Raw genomic sequence first — 23,012 nt, forward strand, 5'->3', positions numbered from 1 at the left:
AAAGTAGGTAACACACAATTGGACAAAATTAGCAATATGACTTGGCATGATAGGAGTGTGATTGCTAACAGCAATCACACTCCTATCATACCCAGGCAACCAGTAAATGCTGGTACCTAGGCATGATGGGACTGTGCTCGCTGTGATTGCTGTTAGCAATCACACTCCTATCATGCCAAGTCAGCCAGTACATGCTGGTACAGGGTGGCTGTAAGTGATGTGCAGACCCCATACTGCTGGCAGCATCACTACACAAGGGGGGCAGCTAGCTAGGTTTCAGCATGTACTGGCTGACTTGGCATGATAGGAGTGTGATTGCTAACAGTAGTCACAGTCCCATCATGCCTAGGTTCCAGCACTTACACATCCATCCAGTAAATGCCGGAACCTAGGCATGATGGGACTCTGATTGCTGTTAGCAATCACACTCCTATCATGCCAAGTCAGCCAATACACGCTGGTACAGGGTGGCTGTAAGTGCAGACCCCATACTGCTGGCAGCATCACTACACAAGGGGGGCAGCTGGCCAGGTTTCAGCATGTACTGGCTGACTTGGCATGATAGGAGTGTGATTGCTAACAGCAATCACAGTCCCATCATGCGTAGGTTCCAGCACTTACACATCCATGCTATCACACACACACACTCATTTATTCATATAATCATTAATTCACAGATTCATTCCCTCAATCACACACACTTATTCAAACACCCTTACTCCTTACCTGCACTGCAGCTCCCTCGATGCCGCTCACAGACTTCAGCAGGGGGCGCGGCCTCCCTCTGCCTTCTCTGCTAAAGCACAGAGGAAGTAGGATGTCACGTGAACTCCGCTTCCTCTGTGCTGTCCAGAAGACCCTCCCACAAGTAAGTAGCAGGGCTTGAGGTGCGGCTCGTGTAAGATCGGTTGCCCTGGCTGCCGATCTTACGCGGGGCGCACCTCGAGGTCTCGCGGGCCGCATTTGGCCCGCGGGCCGCATGTTGGACGCCCCTGCCTTATTTAAAAAAAAAATAAAAAAAAAACTTAAAAAAGATTTCGGGCGGCCCCTTGGCTTGGGCCCCCCTGCCGCCGGGGCCGGGTCGCAGTCGCGACCCCTGCGACCCCGGTAGATCCGCCACTGGCAGAAGTATGTTAGCTGTCGATGGTTAAGGTCACAGAAATATGGGTTAGTGTGGTCATTTAGGTGGAGGAGGTGTGGGAGGCATGGCAAGGTTGACTGTTAGGAGGCTACGGTCTGACAGTGAGAAGTGAGTGTTAGAGAACTGAGAGATCATAGGAAGGTGAGAGGACAGCAGGTTGCTTTGGTGGCCATCGCATTGGATAGGATTGGTGGTCCATTGTGAGATACCAGAGGAGGTCAGGGATAATAATTTATCGGCAGCAGCAGAGGAGGCTGGATCGTCAATAGGTATATTGAAGTCCCCTAGGATTAGGGTAGGGATGGAGGAGGAGGGACTGTGAGAGGACGGTAAACATGGCGCTGAAAAACTTATAAATGCAGGACATACTATTAAATCATGGGTCCTCAACAGTGGCAATTGTAGAACATAATAGTATGGGGTTTAATGTAGTCTATGATGGAATCTCCAATGAGCAGTTACAACTCTGAAAACAATCTGTGATAAGGCCACTGCAGAAACAGCAACTCCAATGATTTTTCAGGATGTTTATTTACAAAACAAACAGTAGTTTTTGACAACCAGGGTACATTTAGACATAAATCAAACCAAAAAGCAAACAAAAAACTACTCCTTAGGAGGCTGACTAAACAGAGGTATTTCCTTTCTAACAGTACTGGCCAGTTAAGCTAGTTCCCGGTCACTATGATCAGCAGCTGCTAAATGAGTCAGTAACTCAAATAGGGCTGTGCAGTGTTGATTAAGCAGCAGCTGAAGCTGCGACAAGCATTAACCCTAGAAGCAGGAAAAAGTGCACTTCCCATACGTTGACGCATGTACCTGCCCTCAATGACCCTGTCACATAACATATACAAAAGAAAAATAAGATGTCTGCATTTATTCCCTATTTTCTGGGTGGCAGTGAGACATGAAAAATAACCAAAGTTAAAACCAAAGAACAAATTACCAGCACTCAAAACCAAACCTAGAAGTGTATACTTTCAATAAACAAGACTTTTTCCAGCTATCCAGTTATCGCAAATGTTTAATTGCAGTTGTTAGTGCCAAGGTAGGCACAACCAGTTATTAGATTTAGAGGGCAATTACTTTTTCACATGGGTGATATCGATTTAACTTCAATAATTGAAATGATCATTGAAAGTTGTATTTTGTGTTTGCTATATTAAAATCAGTTGGGTGATCAAAAACATTTAAATGTGACAAATAACTAAAAATAGAAGAAATTGGGAAGAGGAGATATACATTTTCAGAGCACTGCATCCTTCTGGAGATGGAGGACTCAAGAATTTTGTTATATTGCTGGCCTCCCTTTAATGCCTGAAAAATAATTGTCCTAAAGAAGGTATTGTTGCCAACATGACAATACCCCTAATACCATAATTTGCATTACATTTATGAAAACATAACTGTCGCTGATGCATGTAGGAGAGGCAGGTATGGACAAGCTGGTTGTATTTTTGATAAGCGAGTAGGTGTAATTCCAAAACTGGCTCACTCACGGACATGTGCACCACATGTGTAGCCATGAGCCATCCCCACCACATTCCTTCCAGCACAACCTAGATGTCCATGGGAAAATACTGGGAGCCATGTCCCACTGGTATAAAAATTTCCCAAGAAGTTTTTTTTACGTTAAATAGTGCTATCATATTTCACAGATCTGTTCAATGGGTAAACATGAGATAAGAAGTTTGAAATTGGTTGAAGAGCGGGAGAAAGCGGCAGAGCTAGAGGCAACTGAGTTCCATTGTATCTGTGTCAAGGGTCTCTTTCGCATTTGGGCATGATTGAGAGCTTAGGTGGTAGATCCTGAGTGAGCATAAAGTTATAACAGGGTGCTAGGGCCCCTTGCATCTTGCTCGCGTGCATGCCACTATTTCTAAGTCAGATTACTTTTATGTAAGCAATACTGAATTTTTTTTTAAATACCTGTTGTGATCTCATAGCACAGTCTGCTGGTGCTTCACAGTACAGGCTGAACTAGTGAATTCTCACATTACAGAGGAAGGGTTTTTGGAACTTTTGACCCACTATATGAGTGCAGAATTGTTGGCTAGATGGCATTCTAGGATTCACTTGAATGAGCACGAGTAGTTTCTAGCCTGCACTGAAGAGATCAAAAAACATTTTAGTAGGTGAAAGGCTTAGGCTCAGGTACTTCCAAAACTGCATGTTAGCTCATCTCACACAGACCATATACAGAACAGTCATCAATCATAAACTGTTTTTTTTTTTCTAAGCTTTAGTTAATATAATTTATATAATTTATGTTACATTCAACTGCCTGAGACTGTATTTCATTCAAAAAGCCAGAATTTGAAGGCTAGGTCTTAAGTTTGCAATGCCTTTGGAACAGGGCACCTGTTCTCTATGAGGTCTCTCTGCCTGGCGAGGTGATGGCTAAGACCTTTATTTGTGTGCCTAATATGCATTTTTATACTATATATAGAATTATACCCCTAAGTAATAGCAGTGAAATGTTATTAAACAATCAACTAGATCTAGGCTTGTCTAGTGGATGTAGATGAGGGTTTTATAATGCCTGCTATTAACTATTTTATATAGATAGATTGATGTTTACATATCAAACAACAAAAAAAGGACAACAGATCCATACAGATATCGTAAGTGTAAAATATCAGCTTAGCCATTCTTGCAGGACCATGATGTATAATGTATTGTTAAACAGAAAAGATGTTCCACATCACCTAAGCTTGTCTATAGTTTACTTTTCAGTGTATAAATCAATATATATGTCAGTGATCCCTGGCAAAGAGAGCCATAATGTTCATTTTCGTTTTTTTCACAAAATTTTACCATGTTACATGCAGAGCCGGCCTTAGGCGTTGTGGCGCCTTGTGCGGACTACTCCCCCTCTGCCCCTTCAAACCACACACCCCCATGCCCCTTCAAACTACACCCCCCATGCCCCTTCAAACTACACCCCCCCAAACTACACCCCCCCCTGCCCCTTCAAACTACACCCCCCCCACTTACCTTGTTGCTGGAGTCCTGCGGTGAGAGCGGGAGTCCTGCGTCTTCTCGCTCTGCCGCGGTGCCGGCATTTCATGTTGAGCGCCGGAATAGTCTGTCGCTCAACATGAGATGCCGGCACCGCAACGGCGTCACGGAGAGTGAGGGGCATCGAGCGGTTGCTGAGAACTTCACGAGCAACCACTCGGCGCCCCTCCCCGGGACTTAGATTAAAGCATCGGTTTTTTTTAAACTTTATTTAACATGAATGATGCTAAATAAAGTTTAAAAAAAAACCTGATGTTTTAAGTTAAGTCCCGGGCAGGCGCCCCTGCTATCATGGCACCCTGCGCGGTCGCACACGTCGCACACGTCGCACACCCCTAAGGCCGGCCCTGGTTACATGCAACTGCAGAGAAACCCACCAAAATGTATTGGCTGGGCCTATTTAATATATATTTCAACCACTTCGTGTACAGGTACATTCACAAACGGTGTGGCAAGACTAAATTGTATCTTACGACCGATAATGCTGATACACTGTTGCATAAGGAATGCTTGATTTCAGGTAGGTGACACTGCTGACACCCACTGGAAGGTCTCTGGGGGACAGGAGAGACTCAGCAGGAAGCCCTACTTGCTCATTACAGAGTGATCAGTGCAGAGATCAAAGAGTGAGAAAAGGTTGAAAAAGGAAAAAAAAAGTTAATTGATTATTCTTTTTAAGAAATATTAAGAAATAAACTAAATTAGAAAAAATACAGTGAGCTCATTGTTGTAATTTTGATGTATGAGGTGCAAATAAATAACAAATAATTGAAAAAGGCCCTTGCATCACATTGCCCTACCACATGTAATTACATCATCCCGTTCACTATGCCCAAAACCCTTAACCCATAAGTACACTACCTTAGAGGGTACTATGTAAGGGATGAATGTGCCCCTTTAGAACATAAAAAATATGTATGTGGGGTATATCTATCATCATAAATTGTCATCACTTATCAGTGGCACAAACCATGCAGAAAATGTTTTAAGAATATATATATTTTTAAATATTAGAATAGTAAAAACTAGCACAATTATTTCTTGAATGTATCTATGGAAAAAAAAGGGGATGCATAATTTGAGTATATCGAACACGGAAAAAGAAAATCTTTATTAACCTAACCTGTGATAGAAATGGAACTGAAGGGTACTAACAAATGGTATGGAAAGGGTTAAACAGAGATGTCCTGAAATCCTCCTTAAAGATTTATTGTTCATTACACAGGGCCATTCTGGAGCTACTAACTTGCTGGCGTTGCTCTTCATAAAGACTTGTCAAGTGAGAGAGTTAAAACCACAACTCTCCCTTTATTGAATAAACCCCAGTTTGCAGTTTATCTCTTTATTTGTTTTATATAGCACCATCATATTCCGTAGCGCTGTACAATGGGTAATTGTTGTGACCTGGAACACTGTACACACCAATACCAAAATATCTGTGCTTCTAGAAAAGACACAAGCAGAAAGAGAGCAGAGGTTGGCCCTCAAAGGGACTTCTCTCTTTACAGAGAGACACTTGGGGTATAGAATGGCCACTTATTTCCTTGTGAACCCCGGAAAAGTTCCAAACTCGCGTTTCCCTCAGAGCTTTAAAGGCTCCCTCCACGCTATAGGCGCTAATGTCAGAGTCGTTCCCCTTACCGCCTCCCATAACTTCAGCAACCCCGCCACCCTATCATAGTGAATACCCTTTGAAACGTTATCATGCACAACACACACCACCAACACGCACATTTACGCGCAAGTGAAGTGACGCCCTCCACAGCGACAACAAACGCACACTACGGACCAACAGAGGGAAACGTATCAACACCAGGCGCCGGTAGGTGTCGTCATAACGCTTAGGCAACTTACTGGCATTTGCCTTTATCTAACATGGCGGATGTTTTTTCATCGCCTTCCGCCTTTTTGTTAACCCTTTAGCAGAAAGCACGCGGGGATAGGCCCAGCGGCGTCTGTCAGTGTGGGGAGGCGGGGCTGAGCGATGTGACGGTTGCTCTTAGTGAATGGCAGGGAGTGCGGGATCATGGCGCATTGGACCCGCTTCGAGAGAGAGCAGGAGGCGGATATCAAAAGGCTGATTTCGTGTATGAGCGGTTTGCAGGACGAGCAGGACAATAATTTCCAGCTGGCTTTGCAGTTTGCGTGGTCCAACTTTAGGTCTGAATGTATTGCCCACCCTCCCCCCCCTTCGTCTGTTGTCATTGTTATTGTCAAAGGAATGGCAAGGAGGCTAAAATGTCCCATCTTGTTATGTGTTCTATTCTGTGCTGACTGTAGTTGGGTTTAATATGTTATGGTGAAGTACAAAGTTATAATGCTATGGAGAGGTAAGACACAGAGAGTTTTTGAGTAATAAGGTGAGGTGAACCTTTCCATCTCGCTGAAGCGAAGATTATTTGACAGGATCTTTATTCTGCGATATTACGGTAATAATCTGCCTCCTAGCCTTTGTTTCCTTTGTTTTCTGATATTAAATAAGTACAAGTTAAAATGTATGATGTAATAGAATCACTCATTTATAATAAACTAAGGAGAATCCCATAGGTGCCCTTACTGCAAATGAATGGGCCGTATTGGTTCTCCCATTTGACCCTTCTCGACGATGACTTTTTAATATCATTTATTTGTTCATTATTGAGTCATAATTTATGAATTTTTTTGTATATCGTACCTGTTTATGTGTACTTTTGTACAAAATTCAGATAACTTAAATTCTCTTATTGTAGAAAGCCATATAATATTTCCTTGATGCTACATTCTATTTTTGCCATAAAGCAGTATGATAAGGACTTAGTAGGTTGAACTACAACTAAAAAGATGTACAAATCATATATATATATATATATATATATATATATAATGGTCTACAAATAATACTGGCCAAATTCTTATTGCCTTCTGATACACAGAGCATACCGCTCTGCAAACGTTACAAGGAAAACAACTAATTATTATATACAGTATGGTTATGTATTATGGTTGAAGGTATAATAAAAGTATATAGCATAAAGTAAACTGTAAATCGTGACACTTTTGTCACGATATTCTGCTCAATAATCAGAATCTAATTTATACAAAATAGAATTATTTTGTAACAAACTGTATGAATGGTTGGAATGGTTATATACCCTTATAGTCTGATAATACAGTCATCCTAACTGTGTGTGGAAAAGGAATAATACAAAAAAATCTTAAATCATAAAATAGTGGTAGTAAAAAAAAATAATTGCATTAAATCATTTTCTGCGTGTAGTATAGGACGCCAAGTATGTTTTTTTTCTTACATTTATTTTAACATTTTATTAAATACGTTTATTTCCAGATTCCATCAGTATCTGGATGTGAACAGCCGCCATGTGGATAGGACTTTGGAAGGGTAATCATTTTTATTTTAGCACTTAACGACGCATTTAGCAATTCAATGTTTTTACGTCTATGCTTTCCATGTTTTCAGGATATACGAAAAGCTAGTGATCCATTCTGACCTCGCCAAAGCAGAAAGCTGGAAGAGACTAACAGACGAGTTCCTGGTACTACCTCTCCCAAGCATAGAGGGATCCAAGGTGGGGACGTGCTAGCTGACTTACGAATAGGCCAAATGAAATAATAAAAACACAACTTTTATCAGTTATTCCTTAACCACAATGCTGTAAAAAAAAAAAAAAAAAGATCAAAATTATCAAGGTTATTTCGATTCGTAGGTGCTCTTCCAGCACGCCTTGTCTAAACCACACATTTACATTAGCACCTACAATCTAGTGCCAATACTAAGCGTGTATTATTTCCAAAGAATAGGAGAGGGGCATCTTGTACGTACGTATGTACTAACTGTTCCCACTGACAAAGCATATTTGTGATTGTGGCTCAGCCTACTACTCTGCCTACTGTTTCATCTGGGTTTTCAGTAAATTCATTATGCAATATGAAGAGCTTTGATTCCCTGGCATGTTTCTCCTGAAGGGTTCAGCTGTCCCCTGATGATGTATAGTACAATCGGAAAGGTGACTCAAGTAATATCATAGACTGTGCATTAGCCTGGGCCAGTCAAGTTCTTCTCGCAAGAGACGTTGCCTGGGTTTACACTTTCACAACGTACATTGAAGATAGTACGTTGAAACTACATCAGTCTTGCCAGCTCCCTCTTGTGAATAAAAGCAATGGTTTTACAAGCTGGGTTTGACACACGTCAAAGCTAATTGAAGAAATAATAACCTTTTACAAGTTTTTAAGGATGTGTCGGGGAAACGCAAGTCCCAGCACAAGATAATGCTGCGTTCGGTGCAAGTGGCTCTGACAGTGTTCTCCTTTTTCTTTTTTTTCTTTTATTTTAGACTGATGCTCATTATGCAATTTTAGCCCTTCTACTTTCCCTGTCAGATTCACCATGCAATAATCAATATGTGGAAAAACCAAGACAAAAACAAGCAGGTAATCAATGTTGCAAATACTTTTGCCATTTGCACGGACCCGTTTAGCAGGCTTACTACGTCCCGCATAGGCTGTCTGTGTTTCACAGTATAGATCAAACCCTGGTGCTTTGTTCTTCCCGTCTCATGAAGATAGGTTGTGATAACAGTGAATGCTTTGTAAAAGGGGGCCATCATATATATATATATATATATATATACTGTATTTGCTCGATTATAAGACAAGGTTTTTTTCAGAGCAAATGCTCTGAAAAATACCCCTCGTCTTATAATCGGGGTCGTCTTATAATCAGACCTCAAATAGGTCTGACTATGAGACGATTAAGATCCAGATCCCCCGCAGCTGCAGGGTACCTGGATCCTCCTGTCTCTTCCCCCCCCCCCCGCCCCACTTACCGGTACTTCTGAGTCCCCGGTGTGTAGCTGGGGCAGCGTGTAGATGTCTACGCGATTCGCGTAGACAACTTCTGCTGCAGCCGGAAGGAGGTGTGGCCAGCAGCGGGGGTTGTCTGCGTCCATCGCGCAGACCTTCCCCGACTGTCAGAGATCAGAGTTCCCCGGATCGGGGAACTCTGATCTCTGACAGTCGGGGAAGGTCTGCATGATGGACGCAGACAACCCCCGCTGCTAGCCACGCCTCCTTCCGGCTGCAGCGTAAGTGCGTGGGATCTACACGCTGCCCCGGTTACATGACAGGGAAGTCAGAAGCACCGGTAAGTTTGGGGGGGGGGGAGTGTTAAATGGGGGGCATAAGGCATTTCTGGAGGCAGAGTGCTCTGTGAAATGCCTTTTAACCCCCTTAATGCCACTCTGCCTCCAGAAATGCCTTTTTAACCCTCTATACGCCACTCTGCTTTCTGAATGCCTTAAACCTCCCTATATGCCACTCTTCCCCATAATATGCCTTTTAACCCTCTAAATGCCAGAGTGGCATATAGGGGTATAAGGCATTTCTGGAGGCAGAGTGGCACATAGGGGGTTGAAAGGCATATCATGGGGCACAGTGGCATATAAGGGGTATAAGGCATTTCTGGGGCAGATGTGCATAACTGGGGGGCAGGTTGGAAAATAGAAGGAAATAAAACCAAAATATTTTTCTCAATCATAGCTTTTATTAAAAAAGAAAATAGTTTAGATGAATTAACACTTACTGGTAAAACTTTTTTTCTATAGGGTCGTCTTATATTCAGGCTTTCTTTTTTTCCTAAATTAATATTCAGATTTGGGGGGTCGTCTTATAATCAGGGGCGTCTTATAATCTAGCAAATACGGTGCGTGTGTGTATATATAATATATATATATATTTATATTTATATAAATAAATTTTTTCTTTTTTATTTAAGCATGAAATGCAGTTATGTAGTAAATCTTTGATGGGAAGTAGTGTTTATTCAGTTGTGTTCCGATACATTTCTTTATCAATTGTTTGCAGTCATAAAATAATCTGAGTGATTTTCTTTGCATAAACACCATGTTGGGTTGATTCTTTTGGCACGTCTAATTAAGTTAGTCCTTCCTTACACTTTCCCCTCTGTCTGATTAAGACTGAAATATTCTGTTGCTTATTACAAGGCAGTATGCTAAGGAATCACAAAAAAGTTGTATGGGTTGTTGTGGATGTTACTTTAGAGAATGTCGTTATTGCAGATTTTTGTAAACTAACAAAATTCTCCATTGTAGAAGAAGAAGAGAAATTTGATTGGGGGAAATACCTGAGGGAAGGTGAAGATTTTGGTCCGAGTCCTGAAGGAGACACACCCGTAAGTTTTTAATAAATACATTCAAATTGTGTGTGTGTGTATATGTATGTATGTATGTATATATATTACACCCACTGAGTTTAAGATCGTGATATACTGTATGTTTCCACATCAGAGTGAATAGATATACCGTGGCACTAGTTTTCATGCCTAAAAAAAATCAGGCTTATTCCATCAAATTATGCTTTTCCTTGTCTATAACGTCCATACAATAATGTTACATTACTAATATTTTGTTGGTCATTAACAGTTAAACTTTGTTCATTCGGTCACGTCCCATATGTCGATATGTAATTTAAAGGTGTTCCGTATACAGTTACGCTTTACATTTACAGAGTTGCATTTTATTATTTTACTTTTTTTCCCGCTTCTTACTAGCGCTGTAAATTTTTTTTTATAGGAGTTATCTGATGCCGGTGAGGAAGACGGTGATCAGGAGCCTCTTAGCAGGGAAGACTCAGGAATCCAGGTTGATAGGACACCACTAGAAGATGCTGAGAAGAAAGCTGCTCCTCCTGTAGTGTCCTGGAAAGGTATGAAAATGGAGCTGTGTTTATCCATTCCATTGAGCTTCTTGTCTGTCTGTGGTTGATGTTCTCAATCGTGTTGGTCGTGGTGTTCGTTTAGGAATGTATTTTGCTAAACTGTTTAAAACGTTTTTTTCACATTTTTTGTTTTGCAGTACAGACCATTTAAATTGAACTTGTTTCTCTTATTCAGTGGGCGAACCAGATGCACGGACCTGGCTGGAACAGCATGTAGTACATCAATACTGGACATCCAGGACACACAGATTCTCTCACAGTTCACACTTGCATTCTAACCTGGCAGCTGTCTGGTAAAAAAAACTTTGTAAATGCATTGGCATTATAAAGTGAATGGCATTTCAAACTTGTTTTGGAAATCAATAAATTATATATTTGACAATGCTGTAGTTATTTTTACAATACAATTGAGGGAGCAGTTTCTAATTTAACTGTTACAAACTGCTCTTTCAAGGCCCTAAACATGTCAGCTTGCAGACAGTGATCCGATCACAGACAGTTATTCAGTAGAGGAAATCTTAAGAAGTAGTAGAAATGAGTGTTCTTCACTGCCAGAACATTATATTATTTATTATTATTTATTGTTTTATATAGCGCCATCAAATTCTGTAGCGCTGTACAATGGGTAGACAGGACATAACAAGTAGTATGTAACATAACAAATTGACTAACAGAGACAACAGATGAGAAGGGCCCTGCTCAAACAAGCTTACAGTCTAGAGAACATTGCCCAGATAGCCTCTTTTCTGGATGCCGGTACCGCTACTTTATGGACAACCATTCTAGTGACTTTTCCTACATAGTCCTCTCCCAGGGACTCGTATACCTTATAAAGCAACACTGCCTAAAAATGCTAAAAGGTACTGGTAAATGTTTTCGGTATAATGTTTCAGTGATTGGTCCTGCGTGCAGGCTGCATGGGATGCTGGTAAAATTATTACAGCTACCCTTACGACAAGCAGGCCCAACCAAAGTGAGATGCTGCTGCATTGACATAATATATCATTGGGTTTTTATTTTTTCTTTAGGGACCAACATTTATATTCCATGGATCCTCTCTATACACTTGAAGACAGAACCCTTGTAACTGAAACCCAAATGATACGAGAGACCCTCTGGTATGTAGACGTTACGCTCATGTCAGAGTCTAACCAACCGAAGCTTATTAGTGCTTATATTCTCTCTGTGCTGTTAAGGGGTTGCCTTGTTCCTTTACCAGTTTAACATATGGTAAAATGAAATTATTTGTTAAAAAAAGTGATTGAATAGCCGTATTCTAAAAATATTGCATTGTAATAATAGATTAACGAGCAAAATCTACTATTATTTCATGCCTGTTAACTATATGCATGGCAAAGAAAGCTACTTGTTTATTGGATCAAATGTATGGGTGCAAGTAAAGCAAAGCATATGAATGTTGGCATAAGGATGTGGTAATCTTTTTATTGGTGGCAAATAATCTAATGAATGTTTTATAAAGAATTTTATACAGTAATATTTTTTTATCAATATTTTCAGACAGTAAAAAATTTTTTTTCTAAGTTAGGAAAAAAAGTAAGGTTTTCTTTTTTTCTCCCCAGGCTGCTTTCAGGTGTAAAAAAGTTATACATCTTTCATCTAAATGATGGGAAAGTGACTGTAAGGAACGACATAATTGTTACCCACATGACGCATGTAGGTGTAATGTAATATTATTGAGGCTGCAGTAAATATTTCACACGTTAGCAAGTCTTACCGTTACCAGATACCCGTATTATTATTTATTATTATTATTATTATTATTGTGCATACAATGTTGGTGTTCTATTATGCTTTGTCCAGATTGTAAGCTTAGGGCTCTCTTTACCTAATGTATCAGTTTATCTTGTCTATTCTAGTTTTGTCATGACCTTTAAATACATGTATTGTAATAAGTGCTGTGTAAATTGTTAGCACTATATAAATAAAAGATTATAATCAAGAGTTAGTATTTTCCCAGAATATTTATATTGAAGATCTCCCATTTTGTTCTTAATATCTTTGGTAAAGCCCTTCATTATAATTTTCTTTTAAATTATATTTACACCGGTTAATCAGTACTTACTGGAAAGAAAACAAACTGATGGAACAAATGCAGGTCTTTCTGGAGTGAACTAAACTTTTTGTTTCCGCTTTCTTAAGAACTGCCTTAGATCAGTGCTTGAGCAATTGGCAGCATATGGGCAAGTTGTGTTCAGGCTGCAGAAATTTATCGATGAGGTCACTGGACACGGCACTGACAGTACTTTGCCTGGAACCCTTCCGACCACCAAGAAGCCAAGCGAAGCTCAGTTTCGAACCTACCAGGCCTTTGTGTGGGCACTGTACAAATACTTCATCAGTTTTAAGGAAGATTTGACTGAAATTGAAAAGAGTATCATCAATAAAGGTATACTCCGAATGCAAATATGCAAGGCTGTGTATTTGTTACAAATGGAGGGTGGTTAACAGTACAAGGGATTTTCCCCAATCTGTTGTTTGATTTTTGTCTCAATTTTACCATTTTAGACCAAACAATGACTTTGTCAATGGTGATAGATAAGCTGGCACCTCGACTTGCGCAACTTAAAGTATTACACAAGGTTTTCAGCACTGGCATAGCAGAGGTTCCACCAGACACAAGAAATGTTGTAAGAGCCTCGCATCTCCTTAATACACTATATAAAGCTATTCTGGAGTATGACAACGTAGGAGAAGCCTCAGAGCAAACGGTGGGTACTTAGAAACATCGAATTTGGGGGCGGATAAGAGCCATTCAGCCCATCTAGTCTGCGCATTTTACTGACATAGAGACTCAGACCTTTATCAGCCCTTGGTCTAGATTCAGGATAGTTTTTATGCCTTTCCCATGCATGTTTTAAAATTCTTCACTATATTACATGTGAACCTCCCTCCTGTATTTTGTTAGAAATATTTACATACTTTATTAGCTCACCCCTCTCTCTTCTTTCCACCAAGCTATATGTATTAAAAACCCTTAGTAATGCCTGATCATTTTTACCCTGAAAGCCATTCACCATTTTAGTAGTTATCCCCTGAACTCTCTCCAATAAGTCAATATCCTTCTGGAGATGGGGACTCCAGAACTGTATACCATAATAAGAGCATGTTTGATGAAGAAACCTAGATGGTAATAAACTTCCAATTCCATGCACTTCAGTAAGCTAATAAAGATATCATCTTTACAATTGTTTCATTTTTGTATGGTAATCTCTCCACAATAATGGTAAAGATGGTTTATTTTATTTAAAAATGTCCGATTATTGGTATAAATTTAAATGAGTTCCTTCATGGTTTAAATAGTGTCAAAACATTATGATTATTTTGATTGGAAGCTATTGCAAAGCTAAATATTTCTTTATTTCAGGTGTCCCTTCTTTTTTTCCTTTGGGTTGAAACAGTCAGACCCTACTTGGAAATTGTGGATGAATGGATTGTTCATGGTAATCTCTTTGATCCTGCAAAAGAATTCATTATTCAAAGGTAAATCACAGTGACTGATTTGTGAACCGAGGACAACAATGTTTGTACATTTATGCGAAAAGATGCATTCAAACGTTCCTATAAGAGACCCTTTCAAGACATACTTCTGAAACAGTTTCATTACTCAAATTTCATTTATAAATACATATGCGCTTGAACACTCCTGGCATGTTACCATTTGCATCTTAGATTGCTTTGCTATCTTTTAATTTTTTTTTTAACACATAGAAATAAGGATGTTCCTGTGAATCATCGGGACTTTTGGTATGCCACATACACTTTATACAGTATCTCAGAGAAGACAGAGAATGAGGATAAAATGAGCGACCAGGCAAGCGCCAGTTCAGGCAGTGACCAGGCACCAGCCAGCAGGCAGCACACAATGGTCTCCTTCTTGAAACCAGTTCTGAAGCAGATCATAATGGCTGGAAAGTCCATGCAGCTGCTGAAAAATTTAAAACGCAAAACGCCTCTACATCAGAGCTCGAGAGGTAGGCAAACAATGTACAGGACTCCTCATGGCACCCGGTGAAAGGCTACTAGGAGAATGATGCAGCCAGGAAAGTTGCTGTGCAGTCCTAAATTCTTTAGTCTCTATTGGCAGATCAACAACTGCGGTTTTCAAATGTGGGAGAAGATGTCCATAGCAAACCGGTTACAATAAATGCACTGCCCCCCGCCCTGGTTCCATTCAATAGATGAGCTTAAACCTAACACTGCTTTTCTGTCCTGTAACATCTTCCACCTTTCATTTAGATGCCGATAGAAAAAGCCTGTATGCGTTATTCCTGGAGTCCGTGCAGTCCCGACTGCGTCATGGGAAAGAATCTGCTCCTGACATAATGACAGAGCAGCAGGTTAATAAGCAGAGTCTGATAAAAATGCAATCTATAGTAGCCAGGCATCTGGAGCTGGATGATGTCCACGACCCGCTTCTAGCAATTAACTTTGCAAGGTGAATAGATAATATACAGCCATAAAAAATCATCTTTTTTTTTTTTGTGTGCGTGTGAAACCTGTCAACATGAAATGAATGCAGGCTTATCACACATGATCAATATGCCTAGATTAAATTCAGTAGTATACACTGCAGCATTGAGACCTTGTTCTTCATAATTATAGCTTTCCAAGCATCTCTTCTTCTTTTTCCCTTTGCAGGTTATATTTGGAACAAAGTGACTTCCTTGAGTCATTTTCCTGCGGGGATATCAGTGTAGACAGGTCGTCAGAATCCGTTACTTGCCAGTCATTTGAACTAACCCTGAGGTCTTGCCTGTATCCCCACATTGACAAGCAGTACCTGCAGTGTTGTGGAAGCCTTATGCAAACATTGAAAGAAGATTACAGGTAAGCGATGTTTATGAGCGTCTGCCATAACTTGCTCATTGTGATATAACAAGATGCAAGTGTAATCGAGACTTGTTTTCAAAACTCCAGGAATCGCTGAACGGGGTTATAACTATAGTATTCATAGGTCTGTGCTTGTAGCTATGTTTCAACTATACACCAGAGAAAATAAACTAGCATATTTTGTGCATTGTATACCTTATAGACAAAACCAAGTACGGTTAGCTCATCAAACATGCTATGTGCTATTCTAGACCAAAACATGCGGTTGTTGGTTGTCATTAAATCTCGGAATAATGCTCATTAAACACCCTAATTCTTCAGGACTGATTTCAGTCAACATTGAAAATGGCCAAGGGCCTGGGTCATGTGTCCATAGAATGAGCATTAGAATGAGTCTACCAAGAACATAAGGACAGCTGCACCCTGCCAATTCATATAAATAGGTTGTCTAAAACCAAACCCTATCCGTAACATATACTTTATTTAAGAGGGATGCACAAGGGTTGTGTGGAATTGTAATATAGAATTATTTAATTTACATTTTTTTGCTGTGTTTTTATTTATTTTTTTTTGGAAAGCTTTAAATTACTTTGTTGTATTTATATTTTTAACTAAGTGGGTCCATTTAAGTATATGATTTCCTGATTTCTTACAGGTGTGTGTGTTTTAACATGTATTTTTTTTTTCTTTATTTATTAGGCTAGTGGAATATCTGCAAGCTATGAGGAATTTTTTCCTCCTTGAAGCTGGAGACACTATGTATGATTTTTATACCTCCATCTTTGACAAAATTAGAGAAAAGGAACCATGGCAGAACGTATCTTTTCTTAATGTTCAACTGCAAGAAGCTGTTGGTCAACGTTACCCAGAAGACAGTACACGGTGAAGATGGTTCACATAGGCCTTTGGGCTTCTTTTCAATTAAAGTTCTTGAACTGTATATATAATAATCACAACCAATACGATTTAAGGGGGCTTTACCACCGTTGCATGTTTAAAATATTACATCTAATCTTTTATTTTATTTTTTTAAGAACATTATCAATTATTTTTATATTGCTGCCGTCTAGATGGATTTAAAATACTATCTGCTTGTACCTACAGAAACATGGATAAGAGGTCCTACAAAATGTGGGCAATTTAATACTAGCGCAATACACTTTTAAGTTTAATACAACAAACTCATAGTTCACATGTTCATCAGTTGTTCAGATGAAATATGGTCATTCTTCAATACTGGAAATTATACTGATAGTCGTATTAGTTGCATGTATGTATAAATGATATGTGTATATATATATATATATATATATATATATATATATATATATATATATATATGTATAAATTATATCACATGCACTTCCATATTTTCCCCATCTTAATTATAGTAAACGTACAGTTGGAAAAATTGATAAATTTTGATAAATTTAAACCAAGGTTTTCACTTCTCCCATTTCTCGCTCTCTAGATTGGCGATTTCTTTTGAAAGTGTTGACTTGGCTAAGAAGAAGCTTCCTGTCCATACGTTAGATGGCCTAACGCTTAGCTACAAGGTAAATTTGGATTGTGTGCGTGTAAATCTGTACTGATCTTGTAATACTCTGATTGTAGGAAAAAATTCTTTCCCTGTTTCTTGCCCTTACTGATGTTTTCAAGTGTGTAGGTACCTTGCAGCATTGTATCTTGTAATTCTACAAATATGTGATAGTGATATTGACAACAGCTGCTCATTGCATTCTAACAAAATGCAACCAATGTTTATCCCTTTAGTTACATTTTATAACATATTTATTCAGCCTGCATGTTTGAAAACGTGTTTTAGTGTTTTACGTCTTCTAGCCATCTTGCTTATTTCTGACACCTAACTTTTTTCATGTTTTGCTTTAACAGGTTCCCTGGCCAGTTGATATTGTTATCAGTTCTGAATGTCAAAAGATTTACAATCAAATCTTTCTTCTTCTGTTATTGATAAAGTGGGCCAAATACAGCCTGGATGTCTTGCAATTTAACGGTAAGAAATTCACTTATAATTTGAATGTTTGGCATAAAAAAAAAATAATTCTAGAATTCGATTAAAGGAGATATGCTCCAGCTTCAGGCCTCAAGTACTAAATTAGTTTTGGACACCCCATCTTAAAGGGGCACTCCTGTGTCCCAGGAAGACCCTTGAACGATGAATGCATGTGAATGTACTTCGTAAATACTTTCATACCCATTTTTTGAAACCTACAAAAAAAAACTAAGGAGATGCTGCAGAAGAATGCCAAATACCTGGTCTACCATTTTGAATCACTGATTGGCTTGGTATGACCCTTTTCTGAGCATGCACACAGGGTTTTGTTAGACCCCCCCCTGGAACGCTAAACAAGCCAGCGCTTGACCCAACTGGCAGCAGGTTTATCACATGGCAGGATAAATGAATATTCTAGCATATCTCCTGCGCTGTAATTTGCCAGGCGGCGGGGGAAGTGGCAAATGCCTATGGGGGGGATTTTGTAGACTCGTATGATGGCTGCACAGACAGAACAAGAACTTTTTTTTTTTTTTTTACTTAATGTTGTTCAGATAAACAAGATTCCTGAAACCTGGAGATTAACAGCCCTATAATGAATAGGATTAAACCGGATTAAAACTATCATTGTCAGCTGTTCTCAGTTGTTGCCTCTAGTAGGTATTGTTTCCATGCAGTAATAGGCTACATTCACAAGATGGCTCACTCTCCTCAGTATTGTTCATAAAAGGGTGAGAAAAAATAATCGTAGGCTAAATTCTGGGATTAGTGAATCTAGTACCATAGTTTATGAACTGTTGTGTTGCCTCAAAGGCACTATGACTGACACAGCGATCTAATACTATTATATTTCCTTCTCTTATATAGAGTTGGTTGTTTCTGCAGAAAAAGAGACTCCACATGATGGATTCCAGATTGAACAACCTGCTCCTACTCGATTAACCTCACCAACCGAGCCCAAAAAACAGCAGATTCATCGCATGTTTCTTCTGAGAGTGAAATTTATGCATTTTGTGAACAGTTTACATAATTACATGATGACTAGGGTTAGTTACTAACTATACTTGGGCAACACAACTTCATGTGACAGAAATATAGGTACTGGCGGTAAAACTTCCTAGTACTTTTGCATTTAATACTTTGGTTTTTTTATTATTTTTTTTTACTTATTTTTAAACAAGGTAGGAGTTGAATAACAACAACAGCTGAATATTCTAATCCCTATTTCTCCTTTAATTAAATGTGTTCATGGAGCTTTATTGCCACACTGATGAGTAACCGGCTTTGATTACCACAGTAATTCCAAGACACGTTACTGCAATTCGATTACTTAATTAACCTTATTTACCTTTTTTGTTTTTGGGTTCTTTTTGTAAAATCCCCCTTTTTATATGAATATATTTGGGAGGGGGGCAGAGCGGCAGATATTAAACTTGCCATGTGTTTTGTTTTTATAAAACAGATTCTTCACAGTACAGGCTTGGAATTTCAGCATCAAGTGGAAGATGCAAAAGATTTGGACCAATTAATAAAAATTCACTACCGCTATCTCTCTACCATTCATGATCGCTGCCTTTTGAGAGAGAAGGTATGCAAGTTTCAGCAAACAAATTAATTTGAACAAATTATGCCATTCACCACATAACATGAAATGTTATAAATGGAAACAACATATCACATTTTTTTTTCTTGAGATGATTGTCTGCCAGTTGCAGGCCTGTATTCTATCCCATGTCCTCTGTACAAAAAGTTCTCATTGAAGAATAATTTTTTCACCTTTTATTTATTTAATTTTTTGATCCCACTTATTGCGGCCCATTGAAACGTTTCACAATAGCACTATTTGTTTGTGTTTTCCTCCCATTGTCCCGTGTAGAGATATTTGCGTTACGTTAGGTGGTATACTTCTGGTTTATAAATAATGCTTGTTTGCTTGTCTGTAAAGGATGTCACAGGTTGGTTGTATACGAGGTAGCATAGAACACCAAACATTTTCAAAATGCAATACAATTTTACTTTGCTAGTTAAGATTAATGGCAGTGCAGGATTATAAGGCTGTCTGTATTAATTTTTCCTTCATTATTAGTGAATTTTTTTTTTTTTAGGTCAGCTCTGTTAAGGAAGCAATAATGAAAGTGATGAATGTCGTACTGATGTTTGCTGAGCGTTGGCATGCTGGCTTGGGAGCATGGAAGTAAGTACCATAAGATAAAGAATATATCCTGCTATTCTCTTTATAAAACACAATTTGTATGCAGTTTGAACCTCCCCTTTAGCTTTTCTTCAGGCATTTATCTATGCACAGCGATGTCCTCTTACATTTGGACATAAAGGCAAATGCCACCTGAAATTTTCTCTTTGCGTATGGATGCTGTTTTGTTGTATAATGCTGCACTGAAGTGTTTATTTTTTTCCTATTATTGCCATTCTAGGAAACCATGTGAAATTTGGCTGATGCACAAAACAGTTGTTTTTATGTAGACAACTCAATGTGTTTTATTTCTCGTTAAAGCAGCAACATGCAAAGTGTGGCTTAAAGGAAACAAAACCATACATTTCTTTAAATAAAATGTTTTGGTATGATAACGCAGTTATTGTAAGAGTACTTGTTGTACGTTCATATTCATCCACAGATCATGCTGTGTGTATTGAATGGTCATGAATGAACCCGCACTAGGATTATTTCCATCTATTTCTCAGTTATAATAGCCATTGAATGAAGCTTTTATTATACATCATGTATTTGCTTAACCAGAAACCTTTATGGAAATGAAATTAAAGGAAATTGTAAACACTGCCTGCTTGCTTATGGAATGTGGGAGTCGGACATTTGCGTTAAATTGCTTCTGACCTGTTTTCTACTAAATATTGGAAGCTAATATTAAAGTCCACAGCCCCTAATTATTATATATCAGGAGCGTCCAACCTGCAGCCCTCCGGCTGCTGCAGGACTACATCTCCCATAATGCTCTTTCAGCTAAGGGGCTGGCTGAGGAGGATGGGAGATGTAGTACTGCAGCAGCTGGAGGGCCGCAGGCTGGACGCCCCTGTTACATAGTTATATAGATATAATTTTATTGAGCGCATGAGGTGAGATGTAGTTCAACAGCTATTCCAGGCCTTGGTTTTACCCAGGTGTTTATTCACTTTTGAATTGCCCCCCACGGAATACTTTTCAAAGATGGCAAAAAAACCCCTTCACTCTCTCAATGTGTCCCTAACTTTTCTGACAACCACGTCTTCCTTTCTTGCTTCTTTTTGTTCTTTGCTTCTTCTGTCGTCTTTCTTGGTCCGCTTCCCCCCAATGTCCTTTGCTCTCCGCTGCCTTATCCAGGCCTCTCTGATCGCTTCTGCATAAGGGGCGGAGCTTCCGTGCACACCCTCTCCCCAATTGGCAAAACCAGACTGAGAGACTGTCCCTGTAGCTCCGCCCTTTTTCAGAAGTACTCCAAGGGGCCAGAATAATGCAGACAGATCCACGAGGAAAGAGAGGTGCAGAGATGCTTCTCTCTCCCCTGGTCCATCTGCATTATTCTTGCCGGGTGTAATAGTATTTTAAGCAATGTCGGCTTTTAGTTTCTACTTGCTTGTCTTGCAAAGAGACCAAAACTGTTAAATGCAACCACTAAAAAAAAAATAACCTTTTTTGTAACATGATTGGTAGAATTTACTACTTGTTTCTGTTTACTTGCAGGATGGAGTCTATTGTGAAGATGGAGTCTGATTTCACAAATTGCCACAAATTTCTTGTGAAAGTTTTAAACAAGGCTGTGTGTAGAGGGTCCTTCCCACATTGTAAGTTTGCAGTTAAAATTAGTTTTTTTGTGTGTAGAAGTACATATGTGGGGTTGTTTATACCCATAAAATGAAGTCCTTTAGGGTGATATCTGCACCTTTTCCATTAAACTGGCATAGCAATCTAAACCAAACCAGCATAACTGCTCAGTTGTTAAAAGGACAAACCACTGTATCCACTTTAATACATAGCATATCCTAGTACCCCCTTAAAATCACTGTTTTTGTGTCCTTGCAAGTGGAGAGATGCAGAATAGCACTTATGCCTCTTTTCCAGCTCCTAGGCTGGAGATGTGTTGGCTGAGTGTGCTTGCCAGTGCTCATGGCCTGTATTTTCACAACCAGCTCACACAAGAGTTTCAGGTGCCGTAACAAGACCCCTACAAGCGCTTTCTTGCCAGTGATCGGCTGCATCAAGCAGCCAAGACTGGCTCAAAAAAGTCAGACCGGGGAAGGGAAGAAGCGCCACAGCGCTGCAATTTGTGGACGTTGCATGTGGTGTTGCGTAGGCCTTATACTGTTCCTTTTTAAAGAGCATTTCTGTGAAAAAACAACCTGATTTTGCTTCTGCTAATGCTCAAAAAAAAAAAAAAAGCATACAGAAGAGGCCACTTTTGAAAAAATGTAGGCAAAGAATTGTGAATTTTTTCTTAAGTGGATCTCGTAACCAGAGATGAAGAATACAGAAACTGCCCGCCCATTAGGTATCTCTGGGGCCAGAGGTAGATCTCGTTGCCTGGTACTTAAAATGTCTTACTTTAATGTAAAGCTTACTTTAATGTAAACACGTATTTCTTTTTTCCACAGTAGAGTCCCTGGCATTATCGCTAATGGCCGGCATGGAGCAGAGTTAATGGCTGTCAGGAAAAAGTGGCTGAGACACTATGTGCCTCTGGGATCATACCACATTGGGTGGATATTTTGTTAATATGCACAGTGTACAGGAGAAACAGAACTGTAAAATGCTCTTCATATCATGGAATTTTTTTGTATTGTTTATAAAACGCATCACATTATGTTCTTTGTACCTCTGAAATTGCATTATTTGCTTTATTGTTTTGAAAAAACAATAAATATTTATATAAAAGACAATTATTTAAACTGTATTCTTGTGTTTCACAGCTTCATGCTTAGTTCCTTTTCTGTTTGTGGGGGGGGGGGGGGGGAAATTTCGTTTTATGAGCAAGTACAAAATTGGTGCTGTATATTTGAGTTGGTAGGCTTCAAAGATGTCCCAATTCCTTTTTAATCTGATGTCAAAGTTCCAAGTTGAAAAACTGAAATGCGCATGTCCCAAATGTGGCCTTTTTAGTCCCCAAACAACCCGAAAAAACCCATGCATTGGTGGTATTACTGAACTTAGCAGATGTTGCTGAAAACAATTGAGTTATTGTTTGGCAGTGACATATACCAGGAGCTGTAAATTCACACCTAAATTGCAATGTATGTGGGGGG

The 23,012-nt window shown here is 39.3% G+C and overlaps 1 protein-coding gene across 1 annotated transcript; it reads left to right on the forward strand.

The window, feature by feature from the left end:
* The first annotated feature begins 6,188 nt into the window (after nt 1-6,188).
* Nucleotides 6,189-22,411, forward strand: LOC149276579 (gamma-tubulin complex component 5-like). Its single transcript, XM_089503514.1, has 23 exons — nt 6,189-6,322; nt 7,488-7,541; nt 7,620-7,728; nt 8,497-8,593; nt 10,273-10,352; nt 10,753-10,885; nt 11,073-11,190; nt 11,926-12,015; nt 12,478-12,571; nt 13,058-13,304; nt 13,424-13,626; nt 14,283-14,398; nt 14,627-14,889; nt 15,155-15,353; nt 15,557-15,745; nt 16,448-16,630; nt 17,220-17,304; nt 17,642-17,762; nt 18,630-18,808; nt 19,225-19,350; nt 19,868-19,956; nt 21,457-21,557; nt 22,365-22,411. Exons 1-23 carry the CDS (start codon nt 6,189-6,191, stop codon nt 22,409-22,411), a joined length of 3,057 nt encoding a protein of 1,018 aa, XP_089359640.1.
* Nucleotides 22,412-23,012: the final 601 nt, after the last annotated feature.

Source organism: Sceloporus occidentalis, unplaced genomic scaffold (assembly GCF_023333645.1).
Source record: "Sceloporus occidentalis isolate IW3139 unplaced genomic scaffold, rSceOcc1.0.p SCAF_234, whole genome shotgun sequence".
In the NCBI taxonomy this organism is placed as follows: domain Eukaryota; kingdom Metazoa; phylum Chordata; class Lepidosauria; order Squamata; family Phrynosomatidae; genus Sceloporus; species Sceloporus occidentalis.

Excerpts from the sequence above, each read along its gene's own strand:
- LOC149276579 (XM_089503514.1), top strand. The coding sequence starts at position 6,189 with ATGGCGCATTGGACCCGCTTCGAGAGAGAGCAGGAGGCGGATATCAAA. Across the intron at positions 12,016-12,477 it reads ATGATACGAGAGACCCTCTG|GCTGCTTTCAGGTGTAAAAA; the intron begins GTATGTAGACGT and ends TTTTCTCCCCAG. Across the intron at positions 15,354-15,556 it reads CTAGCAATTAACTTTGCAAG|GTTATATTTGGAACAAAGTG; the intron begins GTGAATAGATAA and ends TTCCCTTTGCAG.